Raw genomic sequence first — 14750 nt, forward strand, 5'->3', positions numbered from 1 at the left:
CTGGACGTAGTGGATGATTTTATCTATCTCAACTAGCAGGATATGGTTGATTGTTTTCTATTTACCCCCGTGTGTACAGTGTTGTTTTCTTTTTCCTTTTTGAAATAATTTTAAGGAATTAACTATTAAACTCACTGAATGGGCCTACCTCCTTAGCGTTAGATACTCACTAAGGATAAAATTTGATCTGCTTTCTTTTATGAAACTGAATTAAACTAAAACAGACCAAACATCATCGGAAGATTTTTGTTCCTTTATGTTGGTTATCTAATTAATTAAAAACGCTTTCGGGTATTGGCTATGTTGGTTTGTTAAATTTTACCAAGTTAAAATCTTTGTTGTCAATTTCTATGTTTGATAAAATCAGTCATAACAATAAGAGAGAGAGAGAGAGAAGGGGTGGTGGCAAGTACTCCTATTTAGATGTCAGCAGCCTATAAATAGGACAATTCGTAATTCTTTCAGTCTCCGTGAGAAACTATATAACTAGTTTAGCTCAAACATGGTCGGCACATATCAAGTAAAAGTATTGTTGAAACAAAGAAACATTTGTATGCATGCCCCGTTTTTTGAATATTGATCATTTGTATCCATAGTGACATACTTCCCAAAACATTTGGTTAGCAGTAAGGTCTCCCATAATTTGGTTTGAAAACTTATACGGGGATATTAGGGTCATTTTGACTATGAACTTTTAAATACAAATGATGTATAGTACAATCATTGTGCCTTTGATTGTTTTTGTTATGACGTGTTACTGTGTATGTTTTATCGGTGGTGGCCTGGTGGGACGGGGATTGAGATTAGGATGTTAGTCGTAGGAAGACTGAAGCAAAGAATTCGGGTACAGGCCCATAATATCGATATTTATTACTGCTTGTACGTATCACATACGTTGCTGTGTTTGTCAATGTTACAAAATGAGACAACTTTATAAAAGTATTCTGTACACATGCAGATAAACAAATAGGGAATGAGAGAAAAGACGTAGTATATAAGCGGCTATTTCCTTTTAGTAATTAGTTTACAACTGGCTTTGTATACTCAGACAAATTTAATGGCAAGGGATTCAACGTACTACTTAAGTGCATAAAACAGATGCATGAAAACGACATGAAATAAAAAAATTGAATTTTTTTTCAACATTCGGACTCCGCATGACCAAACCTACAACCCTTAGCTTAAACAATTCTTGATGAGTGCTTCCGTGTTGAAAAAAGGAAAAGAAAACATTTTACACTAGAATAATAAGATATTCTTTATTTGTTTTAAAATGTCTTTGTGGTACAAACTTAAATCCCTCGTTCTGCAACATAGGAATAAACCGCAGCTTTCGTTATATATATAAATGACATGACATCAAAAGAACATGTTTTCTTTCTCGCTACGGTTAATCAATGTTATGCTGGCTTCCTATTAAAAGCCAAGAGAAGGATTTTAAAAGCTCTTAGATCTTCTTTTCTATGATGACCTTTTAGTAAAAGCGAATTTCGTCCTATAACTAGGTTGTCCCAGTGCGTACCTGGGTCGGATTCCTCTCTGCGTCCTTGTGAAAAGCACTGCGCTCCCATTATTCCGGCATGATATAATAAATAATGTGTTAAAAGTGACATTAAAATCACTGCCAACACCAGCAACAACAACAAAGCTCCAGTGCGCACGTCACCAGTCTATAATTGGCAGTATACTTCTTCATCTACATGTCACGTGAAGCAATGTACCAGTTGACCTCCAGCATTGCTTTTCTTCTTACTCTTTGGTTGCTTGGTTGCTGTTGTTGTTGGGTTGTAGGTTTAATTGCTTTTTGCAGCACAGTATAACTTATACATGGCCACCAGAATAACTGATTAAGAAAGAACACAGGACAGACCCAGCAATAACTAGCGACTCAAGGGAGGTTACTGGTAAGTTTTCTCACATACCCACATTGGCCGAGGCCAAGACTAGAACCCACGCAGACAGAGGTGTGATTGCAGTGGTTGGTAAAGGCTTGCGCTGTAGACCACTCGGTCACCCGGTGACCCTAGACTCTTTGGTAGGAAACAAACGAAACTACAAGTAGATGGTGCAAACTATTTCTGTCTAGTTCACAAGCAAACGATGAAAATGACCTAAATCGTTAGACTTGTCAAGGTCTCATCCTAAATATAGATGCTATATGACTGGTTATTTTTCGCGGTGCTGATAACTGCACACTTATGCTCTTACGAATTTTTTTCGCGGTATTTTAATTTAGCGTTGTTATTCTTTTGACATTGTTATTTTTTATATAATTTTTTTAATAATTGTTTTATTGTTTCATTCTTAATGATATTTGCTTTCCTTTAGAGGTCTAATTACTATATGACATAACAAAGGTATCCCAATTATGGCCCAAATTGGCATATTCTACACTGATTGATATACATACAGCATGACAAACGTATCTTAAACCGAACAATAAATGATATATCATAAACCTCTAATATCTAATTCATATGTGAAAAATAAAATTATATCTCCAGAATAAACTCGAAGATGATTACTCATTTTTTATATCATCGAGCTCATTTACTAGTGAAACTATAGAAATATAGTACATCATTTACTGTTAGCTTCATTCTGTCTCCTAGAAATTATGTTAATGATGACGATGGCGATAACGATGACAATCATGATTATTATTATTATTGTTATTATTATTATTATAATTATAGGCACAGGGAGATTTATTGATGGGCTCACCTGGATTGCAATCTTGGACAGGTAATAAAAATTCACTAGACATTTAGTAGTACCATATTCAGTAGAATTATTGCAAAAAAGTAATGATTGTGATTCATAAGGATTACTTGACGCTGTTTGAAATAATCCTATTTCACAATCCTTATTCAGCTTGTATATTTCTAAACAGTGAGTAGAATATGTGTCAAAATAATTCATTATATTATTAGAAAATATATCTTTCTCTTTTTCGTGACAAGATTCTCAAGCTTAGTCGAGGGATTCTATCTCAGTATGTAGTGAATAAGACAGACATATTTTCTTTGCAGGGGGATTTATTAATCTGAGAAGAAACAATGCTTCCTATTCGCAGAACAAACAGGTGCCAACTGACACATCTGAGTTAATAGGTGAGTGAAAACATTTTAGAATAAAAGATTACTAAACTTGCACTTGATGTCCCCGCCCCCAATAATTAGGCTTCTCTAATATCAAGTCTGGGTTTGGTGTGAAATGGGATAAATGTACATTTTTTTGCAGGGAGCAAATCAACTTGATTATTATTGTAATCAGACAGTCTTATAAGTCACGAATTTTAGGACACATGTTACAGAACACAGAATTTTATTTTTTAGGAACAAAGGAATAAAGACCGATATAATGAAGGTTCAAAGGATGCAAATCCAGCGAACTACTCGATAGTAGCTGAAGCTAGGGGAGACAAATCTCACTGAATACCAACCGCGCTGAATAGATGCACTACATATTTGTTCAAAGCAAATACCCATATCCATTATGTTACTAGTCCATGAATTGCAAGTCTTCGAGTTACGTTTCTATGCATTTGAACATCTCTTTATAGTTCTTGTTGATTTTATAACGCCAGCAAACCATATATGCCATAAAAAACTAAAGTAACTCCGACTGTATTAAATGGTTCGCATTTCTACATTTTGACAATCTTTTAAAAACGGATGAAAATTGAGTCTAATTGTTTTCTTTGTTTCATCCCTTATGGAAACTAATCAAATGCTTATTTTTTCTTTGGATGGGTATTTTACTTATGACTAATTCCACAAGTTTTCTGAACTTTCGTTTTCAAATAGTCACCATTTTTTAAGTAGAAATGTAGTATTGAAGTGTGTATAAGTAACCAAAAAACCGTCTCTTGTAACCTAACGGAAACAGGGTTCTGATTCGTTTATCGATTGTTCTTGTTGTTGTGGGGTTTAACGCCTTTTTCAGCACACGACAGGCAGTGCGTGGCGGCCAGTATTAATGGTGGAGGAAAAGCCCGGGAAAACCCCGGGAAGAACCACCGGCCCACGAGAAGCTACTGGCAAGCTTTCTCACATACCCACATTGGTCAAATCCTGGACTCGAACCCACGCAGACAGAGGTGAGATGGCAGTGATCCATAACGGAGAGCGCTTTAGACCTCTCGTTCGTTTATCGAAGCTAGCCATATATGTAAACTGTTCTGAGTACCATGCCGGATTAAGTAGGAGGAAAGGGTAAATGTAACTATAAACAATTGGACGGTAAATGGACAGTAATAACTTTCAAATATAAACTTACAGCCATAAATTAATATATACAGAAGAAAAGAGTTGGTGAAAGGACGGACATTATACGTTTAATTAACACAGATTCTCTGTTTTATTCTTTCATTCAAAACATGCCTCTTTCTATTCTCAGAGGCAAAATACAACTAATAAACTATTCCATGACTAATCTTTTCTGCCTTGACTGAGGGAAGCATGATTTTCATTGCAAATATTTCTTTAAAACGTTCGTCATTTTCAAACCTTGTGTATCTTTCCAGGCCAAGTATGTTTATATTGATCAAAACGAGCATTTTTAATCTGATCGATCTCATAATTTATTCGATTTTGAAATTACATGTTCATATAAATTCTTTCGAGTATGTTTCCATTCTCGACTATCCAATTATTGTAGCAAATAGCATAGTCCCACGTGAAGACTTAAGAATCAAGTTTATGAAACGACCCAATTAGTGTATACCTTAAGAACAGACTGGCTAAACATAATTCAAGTAAATTTAAACTACCAGCTTAAGGAACCACATCAAAATCTTTATATGTGTTTAGAAATGATTATTTTACATTATTAACCGTTAGATAAAGACCTTAAAGGAGAGTTAAACTATCGCGTAACGAAATCCCTTTCGTAAAGAGTTCCAAAGTTTTGCTGCCTCTCACATGGAATCTCCAAGATGGTATCTAAAAGAATAAGAAAGATTTTTTGATAATACGGATTGCTTTCTGTAACATAGAAATGGTATATATAAAAATCCAACACCACACTCAAATGTGTTTTATCAGTTCTGGTGAACGTGTGTGGGTGATTTAAACTTTTAACGGAGCTTTAACAATTTTTCAATCGCTACGATGTCTGCAGTGTGGCACATTATTGTGTTGTCGAGCACTGGGGCATCATACCTCAGACATGTAGCATTCTAGTGAATGGAAATGTGAACTTAATTCACACTAAACATTGTCGATATTAATAGCTTTCTAATCACTTACATTGTTAGTTATCATTAACATTTAATATTTTGTAACGTTGATAAAAGACTGGCGTTTCAAAAGAGGTCTTAAAATTCTAGTTATACAATTTTAGGTTATACCTTCTCAAATTTACAAATTTATACTATTTTAGGTTATGCCATTTCGAGTGGAAGATATTTCGGTGACAAAGCTGTTTACATTGCGGCAGGTGGACCAAGACTTGATCTTTCAGGAAAGGTCAGATTACCATCTGTGACATTCCTGTTATAGTAAATGTAAACTCCAATTTAAAAAAAAAAGCAAAATGTATGATAATTGTTACTCCACAGTTTAGATGTATTATTGTGGTATCGGGCATATGGGTGAATCCAGAAATATCGGGTGACGGTGGGTGGGATGCGTTAACAAGTGGCTTAGAGTGGTTCTCTGGGACTGTCGCTTTGGTGGGGGCCCATGCGGCAAAACCCCTGGATGAGGATGTTCCTTGACTTTAAGCGTTTCCATGGCATAATTTTAATTATCTACAAAAATAAACAACTTACTGTAGGGATGGGAATTTACCCGGTTGTTGTTTAACGCTCATTTGTGTGTGTGTATATGTGTGTGTGTGTGTGGTTTGGGTGGGTGGGGGTGGGGGTGGGGGTGGGGCAATTAATGAATTACAATAGTCTGATGTGCTCGTTCGAAGTCACATGGCTAAAATAAACGGTGTAATGATCAGAGATGGTAAATTAATTTTGGTGATTGCTAGATAGTCGGACTCATCATCGAATGGTCCCTGGATCGATATCCTTCTTTACCAGTTCGGTCGCGCTGTCATAATGTTTCCGTGGGAAAGATACTTAGCTCCCATTTTCTTCGCTTATAACAGGCAAACACAATTGCTGATAATGCCATTTAAAACCAAACAGTTAAAAAAAATGGAATTTGAGACATTATTTTTGGCTGGTTGAAGGTTCAAACTGAAATTGTCAGTGATGGTTTGAAAATAAAAAATAAGTTTCAGTTTGGTGAGCTCAGATGTCACTGAAGTATATTTAACCCCTATGATCTTAATAATTACATTTAATGTCTATATTTCTCATTTGCCACATTGTCAAATTAATTCAGTATAGTGGAAATAGTTTCCCACATTGTCAAATTAATTCAGTATAGTGGAAATAGAAGCTTAGCTTCACCTTTTCAGAGCTATCCAGACCTGATGTTCAGAGTCCCCTCATGTACCGATAAAACTGTTATTAAGCTGTCTATTGACTTTGCACAATACCATGTGCAAAAATGTGGAAACTTGCTCCTTGTGAAAGAATCACCGATTTAGATTGTTTCCTGGTGGGTGTCCCTCTTAAATTTTGGTTTTCGTTATCTAGGGGTTGACCAACCTCGATGTTATTGCCCGGTTCGAGCAAATATAAATATAAGTGGTGAAACGTATAGGTGAAATTGATAGAGATCTGAGCAGGTATATAGAACAACCCAACACGAGCCCCCGTACATGTAAACAAACAATTTAATCAATTACATAAAACAACTGTGAAAAATTCGTTACATCAGGAATATACTCTGCTATTAGAAATTTAAACTTTATGCCATTTCGAGTGGAAGATATTTCGGTGACAAAGCTGTTTACATTGCGGCAGGTGGACCAAGACTTGATCTCTCAGGAAAGGTAAGATTACCATCCATGACATTCCTGTTATAGTAAATGTAAACTCCAATTTAAAAAAAGCAAAATGTATGATAATTGTTAATCCACAGTTTAGATGTATTACTGTGGTATCGGGCATATGGGTGAATCCAGAAATATCGGGTGGCGGTGGGTGGGATGCGTTAACAAGTGGCTTAGAGTGGTTCTGTGCGAAGGACGCTTTGTCTGGGGCCCATGCGGCAAAACCCCTGGATGAGGATATTCCTTGACTTTAAGCGTTTCCATGGCATAATTTTAATTATCTAAAAAAAACCCAACTTACTATAGGGATGGGAATTGACCCGGTTGTTGTTTAACGCTCATTTGTGTGTGGGGGTGGGGGGTGGGGGGGGGGGCAATTAATGAATTACAATAGTCTGATGTGCTCGTTCGAAGTCACATGGCTAAAATAAACGGTATAATGATCAGAGATGGAAAATTAATTTTAGCGATTGGTAGATAGTCGGACTCATCATCCAATGGTCCCCGGATCGATATCCTTCTCTACCAGTTCGGCCGCGCTGTCATAATGTTTCCGTGGGAAAGATACTTAGCTCCCATTTTCTTCGCATATAACAGGCAAACATAATTGCTGAAAATACCATTTAAAACCAAACAGTTAAAAAAAAGGAATTTGAGACATTATTTCTCTCTGGTTGAAGGTTCAAACTGAAATTGTCAGTGATGGTTTGAAAATAAAAATAAGTTTGAGTTTTGTGAGCTCATATACAGTGAAGTATTACTAACCCCGATGATTTTAATTATTACATTTAATGTCTTAGTCTGTTATTCTCATTTGCCACATTGTCAAATTAATTCAGTATAGTGGAAATAGATTGCCACATTGTCAAATTAATTCAGTATAGTGGAAATAGATTGCCACATTGTCAAATTAATTCAGTATAGTGGAAATAGATTGCCACATTGTCAAATTAATTCAGTATAGTGGAAATAGATTGCCACATTGTCAAATTAATTCAGTATAGTGGAAATAGATTGCCACATTGTCAAATTAATTCAGTATAGTGGAAATAGATTGCCACATTGTCAAATTAATTCAGTATAGTGGAAATAGATTGCCACATTGTCAAATTAATTCAGTATAGTGGAAATAGATTGCCACATTGTCAAATTAATTCAGTATAGTGGAAATAGATTGCCACATTGTCAAATTAATTCAGTATAGTGGAAATAGATTGCCACATTGTCAAATTAATTCAGTATAGTGGAAATAGAAGCTTAGCCTCACCTTTTCAGAGCTATCCAGACCTTAAGTTCAGAGTCCCCTCATGTACCGATAAAACTGTTATTAAGCTGTCTATTGACTTTGCACAATACCATGTGCAAAAATGTGGAAACTTGCTCCTTGTGAAAGAATCGCCGGTATAGATGCATTAGTTTTGTCAATCTTTAACGTTCAGGTTGATAAATAAACGATTAAAGGGAGATAACAATATTTAGTGGTTTCTTTAAGGTATCGAATATTTCTGTTTTTGAATGAGAACTCGACACAATTCATTTTTATCACCGTATTTAGTGAAACGTTACTTGTAAACAGAGCCGCAGAGGCAGGTAGCTTATGGTAATGACCACTGGTCAGTCACCACTTTTATACAATGTTTTAATTTTGAATAAGTATTCAGACTATGTTACAACGATTCATCCTTTGATGAAATCCATTAACATACCCTCTGTTCATTTGAATTTACATTGGTTTTGGTTTAGGACATTTTTCATGAGGACGAAACTGAAACAAGAAGTTTTATACAAAGAGAATCTGGGATTTATCAAACATTCTTTGAATCTGGCTTTAACTTGCGTTTATGTTCCAGCACTCTTATTGCAAGTAAATATCGGTCTGATTTAATTTTCAAATATTTTAATTCTAGACTTAAAAATTAATATATTTTACTGCCATTGGATTGGGACTAGAATCTACTACCACAAAACAGTCGTACAGATCAAGCTAAAAGTTATAATTATTATTAATTTGATTGCACGCATGCATTACTGGAGTATTTACGCGAGAGTTTTCTTTTTTAAGGGTGTAGGTTTGTAAAACAAATTGCCAATCTCAAGCAAATCGTTAAAATGTAATACAGCTTACTTACAAGGTTTGCAAGAACAGTACATGTCAATTGAACGCCTATGCCATCCCTGTCTTAGTAAATATAATCTCAGATAAATTACCATACGTTAATGATTATAGCCTCTCTACAGTTTTATAAACGAAATATTGGGTCATCGTTGTCATCATCAAAATACATTATGAACCTATCTGCGACATGTCTAGTAAATGTCTAGTGTACACTTATGAACAGAATGTTTGTGTTACTAACATTTACGTTTCACTCTTGTAATCTAATCATGCTACAAATTCTTAACATTCATGCACTTTTAAACCTTCATATCTGATGTCATTCATATATGACGTCATTTGTAAAGATAAGGTAACGTCAGACATACCACTTCTTATGAATAACAAATGCGTGATCTTGTGTTTAGGGTCAACAAAGGCAGATGTGTCGTTATACATTTCAGTGTTGCAACACATTGTCGTGTATTTCATGTAAATAAATACACGTCGAATCAGCTTTATTGGTTCCGATGCTTCCTTAGAAAACGATTGTGTTTATCCGACTTCGCACGAAATTATTTAGTTAATAATAATTTATGCATTAGCAGCATTTGAACCTGTCTCTATGGATTTTGTACGTACAATCGTGATGAAGAGTGCACCAAAGTCATGTGTACTTGATCCAATTCCAACATAACTGCTGCTTGAGTGCTTAGATCCACTATTGCCTTCACTAACTGATGTTATTAATACCTCTCTCTCATCCGGGGAATTCCCATCATTTTTCAAAACTGCCATTGTAAAGCCTCTGCTAAAGAAACCAACACTAGACCATAACGATTTAAAGAACAACCGCCCAGTTTCTAATCTCCTATTCATATCAAAAATCTTAGAAAAGGTTGTTCTATCCCAGCTTGTATCTCATCTAAATTCAAACAGTCTTTTTAGCAATGTACAATCTGCATATCGCCCTTGCCATAGTACTGAAACTACTCTTCTAAAAGTAGTTAATGACATTCTCTCAACGTTGGATAGCGGAAAGATTACAGTCCTCACCCTCCTTGATTTGTCTGCAGCATTTGACACAATAGACCATGACATATTACTTCACCGTCTCCAGCATGTATTTGACATTCATGATACAGCCTTTCTGTGGTTTAAGCCCTACTTGGTCAACAGGACACAAATTATATCTGCAAATGGAATACACTCCAGCCCAGTTGATTTATGTTGTGGTGTTCCACAGGGTTCTGTTGTTGGACCTGTTTTCTTCATTTTGTACACTCAGCCGCTCTCAAGTGTCATAGATCATCATCCAGTGTCTCACCAATTGTACGCTGATGACACCCAAATATACAAATCTAGCCACCCAACTGAAGTTGATACTATCATCCAAGGTGTAGAGAGGTGCATTTCTGATGTGAAAGCATGGATGACATGGAACAAGCTGCAGATGAATGATGATAAAACTGAGGCCATTCTGATCACAACACAAAGACTTTCTCATTCACATCCTTTACCTCAAACAATAAATATCAGCAACTCCAACATTAAATTCACACAATCAGTACGAAACCTAGGTGTTACTCTGGACAGTACTCTCACATTGCACCAACATGTCATGAACATATGCAAGGCTGCATATCTTGAGCTGAGACGCATCAGCTCAGTTCGCAAATATCTTTCAGTTGATGCCACTAAAACACTTGTGTGTTCATTAGTACTTTCAAGACTGGACTATTGTAACTCAATTCTGTCTGGTTCATCTCAATATCTACTCCAGAAACTTCAAAAAGTTCAAAACACAGCTGCTCGGATCATGCTTAGAGTACCACGATCAGAGCACACCTCCCCGATGCTCTGTACCCTACACTGGCTATGCATTCTATCCAGAATCAAACACAAAATTTGTTCTCTGTGCTACGTTTCACTGTCGGACTCTAGTCCAACATACCTATCCGATCTCACCCATGTGTAAACACCAGCAAGATACTTACACTCCTCTTCTGACAATCATATACTTTTTATTCCCACTATGAAAACAAAGTCATATGGACAGCGTTCTTTTGCATACCAAGGCCCAGCAACGTGGAATGAATTGCCCACTGAACTTAGACACAAAGACACAGTGATCACATTCAAGAGGGCTCTCAAAAAACCACTTATTTCGACTGCAAGAACAAACTTAAAGACTTAATAATGTTTCCTACCTGAAATATTCTCAGCATGTTTTTTATTTTTTAATGTTTTTCAAATTTCATGGTGTTTGCTTTTGTAATAATATTATTATATGTTTTTTATGTTATAGGTGTTGTCTACTGTTGTAAAGCACTTAGTCCTGATTATTATTATTATTATTGCAAATAAGAAACAAAAACCAAAACCTATTTTTCTATTACACTTATTATTTTCACTTTTGCTTTTACCTTTAGCCCTGATTACGTTGATGTCTTTCTAAACTAAGAGATAATCTCGCAACGTAAACACATACTGGTAATAGGATACATTGAACTCTATATGTTTCGTGTTTTGTTTCGTCCATATATGGTCAAAATACACTTACATAAGCAGGTGGCAAGGTGTGCCAGTATAGTCTTGGCTCCTGATTGGCTATGCCTTTGCTCTGACTAGGGTGTTTTTGAAGGTTTTTTTTTGTCTGCGGTACGTTATTTTTGGTTCGTTTCGTAGGGGTAACTTTGCGTGTCACGATGAACCAGAGTTTCGGGATGATTTAACCTACTTTGGAGTTGTCTATATGGTAAGTCAGGATAAATAGTTTCCAGTGAACTTCTTTCTTCTTTTCTCTATATTTAAATAGCTTATTGCAGTTTGTTTGTTTACCACTTTGTGTTGCCTCTGCTATCAGGTCTTGTTTATAGCCTCGGTTCATAAAAAGCTAAGGCAACTCTTCAGACCTTTTCTGGAATATTGCATTATCTTAGCAAATTCTGCGTATCGTCAGTACCTTGCTATACGACATGTTTCGAATGCAATGCTTGGGATTACAGTTGGATGAGAAAAGATACGATGACAGTGTTCATTATGTTCTTTACTAGTCACGTTGTTGTCCAGACAAACTTCGTTTTTTTAGCTGTTACCTCTGTCGTGAATTATTTTGACGGATGGAAGTTGTTTGATTTTTTTATAAAGTCATACAGATGTTCTCTTCCTTTCGCCACTTCATATCTGTGAAACGCGTCTAAAACAACGACTTGACAACAGAGGCAAAATGCTTACATACATGGTCCGTACAAAACATGCAAACAGAGAATGTATTTATCTGATCACATGCAAGATATAATGCCTTCCTTACGTCAGACAAACCGAAACACTGCACAAAGGGATCGATCTTCAAAGATCTGTTTAGATTTCAATAAAGCTGGATTGACGTCCAGTAGAACACTTGTCTTCCCCTAGCCATAATTTCAGTGACATCATACTAACTGCAATTGCCCACAACTACAACAAGTACTCCAAAACCAAGGGGCAAGAAAAAAGGAATCTTACTGGATAAGCCGCATTAGAACACTGAAACCAAGCAGCAGATATCAAGAAGAATCCAAAAGGGCATGAAAAACCAAACTGTAAAAAAATAGAATCATTATCTGCTTAAAGTCCACAATTAAACATATTGGTTCCTTCAGTTCATTATTTATTTACGTACCTATAATTACACCTTTTTGAAGTTATTGTTGATTATATTGCAATAAATTTGGTCTATACGCATTTGGTTATAGTGCCCCATTTCAACATCATCATCATCATCATCATCATCATTATTATTATTATTATTATTATTATTATTGTTATTCATAAGAGACAATAAATTATCCAGGAGATGCCAATTTTATAAAACATCCAAACCTTTGTAAAAGCAATGCTAATTAGGTTGTTTGACATAGTAATTACGTTGTCTGACATAGAAATTACCTTGTTTGACATAGTAATGACGTTGTTTGACATAGTAATGACGTTGTTTTCAGGAAAAACATTAGTGGCACATCAGTATCATATATTTAATTTAAAAAAAGAATTTTTCTTTAAACCTTTACCTCAATACATTGTATTTCATAATTTAAGAAGATATAACTATTTGTTAAAATGTGTAATCATGGGTCACTAAGCATGCTTGTACACTTGAACCTTGCTTTACGATAATTAAATAACTTCTTTCCTTCGCATATAAACATTGTTCCAATCTACTGTATGCCGAACATGATATTATCTTAAGAGGCAAACTATTACGTGACTTTTAAAATTGGAATCTTTTCAGGAACTTATATCTCTGGCAGCCTAAGATCATTGTTTATGATCGAATTTGTAATATTTTCTTCACATTGGAAAAAAATCTTTATCAATTTAGACAATGTAATGTTGACGTTTTGTCCAGCGCCCCATCTCCGTCACGCGATCGATACTAAACATTTCTATATTCAAGAAAAATCCGTTCTTTTTCATGAATATTTGATTCAATTTATATTCGATTTAATTTAATTATCTCTTTGTAAAGTTTAATATTTTTATTTTTAATTTCATTACATGTCAATATAATGTAATTTTGTTTACTAAGAATTGATATTTACAAGAAAATTCAGTTTAACCTGAATCTTTTCATAAATACATAATAATAGAAACGCTGTTTCTATTTTTGACTTAGTTCCCATCCTTGATTCAGGAATCACTGAAACAAGTAACCAACGTTTTATTTTTATTTTATTATAGGAGTAAAATGATTGTTTTTTTTATCAAAGTCATACTGTGAGTAGGTATTTCGCAGTTTTGGGTTTTCCGAAACTGCGCAGTATTCTAGGTTTTCTACCGATGTCTATAGAGAAATTAATTAGTTTGGGCTTTATCGCTGGAAAGTGTGTGTTTGTGACCAGTTTGGAGTTATATTTTAATTTTTATTTAAATTATTTGGACTTCTAAAAAGATTACTTCTTTTTCCTGGAAATATTTGAGTGCTAATACAAAATTCTTGGACAAAGACATTTATTTAAATTGTATTCGGAATTTCAAAATCCGGAATATTGTTTGCAGATCAAAAAAGAACTGTAGACACATATGTACAATAAAGACTACAGTATACATCATCGCCTTCCATCTTTGATTGTTCGACAGGACTCAAACTTGAATTCATTAGAACATTTCATTACTAGGACTTTTAAAATTTAATTTGTGAATTATTTTTGGATTATTTTTGGAATTGATTCTTAAAACCATAAGTTCGTATTTATTCATGTTTACAGTGTTTTTCCAGGGGAAAAAATTATTCGTTAAATTTTATAAAGCTTGTTCTTTCCACTTTTTCTTTTGTTACTCTTTATTACAGCCTAAACACGTAACATAAGATTTTGTCTTGATTGTAGGTCCTAATCTTCAAATTTGATGGTACATCTTATGACGTGAATCAGCCGTTTCTGACATTGAATGGAGACGAAAATGGCCAAATGGTAACCTGTATCTGGTTATAGTTTATATGGAGCTTTATTAATCATTGCCAATATAAATATTAGTATTTTAAAATGTTCCTCTTGAGAAAAAACTCTTGAAACTCAATAGCGTCAGATCAAGGTAGAAAACTCTTTAAATCATAGGACTGTTTTACGCATTGTCACATGGGTCAAGGGGAATGCTAGATATCTAAATGATGTTAGTCTTACAGCCATGTTAAGCAAATACATTTGGTGCAGATAAGCAGTTTTAAAAAAATGAAGCATCTTACTTTGTGAGGGGAGTGGGGACGAAACGGGAA

General features: G+C 35.0%; 1 protein-coding gene across 3 annotated transcripts in view; it reads left to right on the plus strand.

Moving 5' to 3' along the window:
* Positions 1-14750, plus strand: part of LOC149776198 (integrin alpha-4-like) — a 67530-nt gene that overhangs the window by 13045 nt on the left and 39735 nt on the right. For all 3 annotated transcript variants that reach the window (XM_089942525.1, XM_089942526.1, XM_089942524.1), the window contains 4 exons: positions 2697-2745; positions 3033-3113; positions 5386-5471; positions 14365-14448. In XM_089942525.1, the coding sequence (XP_089798651.1) occupies positions 2697-2745; positions 3033-3113; positions 5386-5471; positions 14365-14448 (300 nt within the window). The remainder of the gene's footprint in view (positions 1-2696; positions 2746-3032; positions 3114-5385; positions 5472-14364; positions 14449-14750) is intronic.

The sequence above is a fragment of the Sinohyriopsis cumingii genome, chromosome 18, assembly GCF_028554795.1.
Source record: "Sinohyriopsis cumingii isolate HCF-2022 chromosome 18, ASM2855479v2, whole genome shotgun sequence".
Classification (NCBI taxonomy): domain Eukaryota; kingdom Metazoa; phylum Mollusca; class Bivalvia; order Unionida; family Unionidae; genus Sinohyriopsis; species Sinohyriopsis cumingii.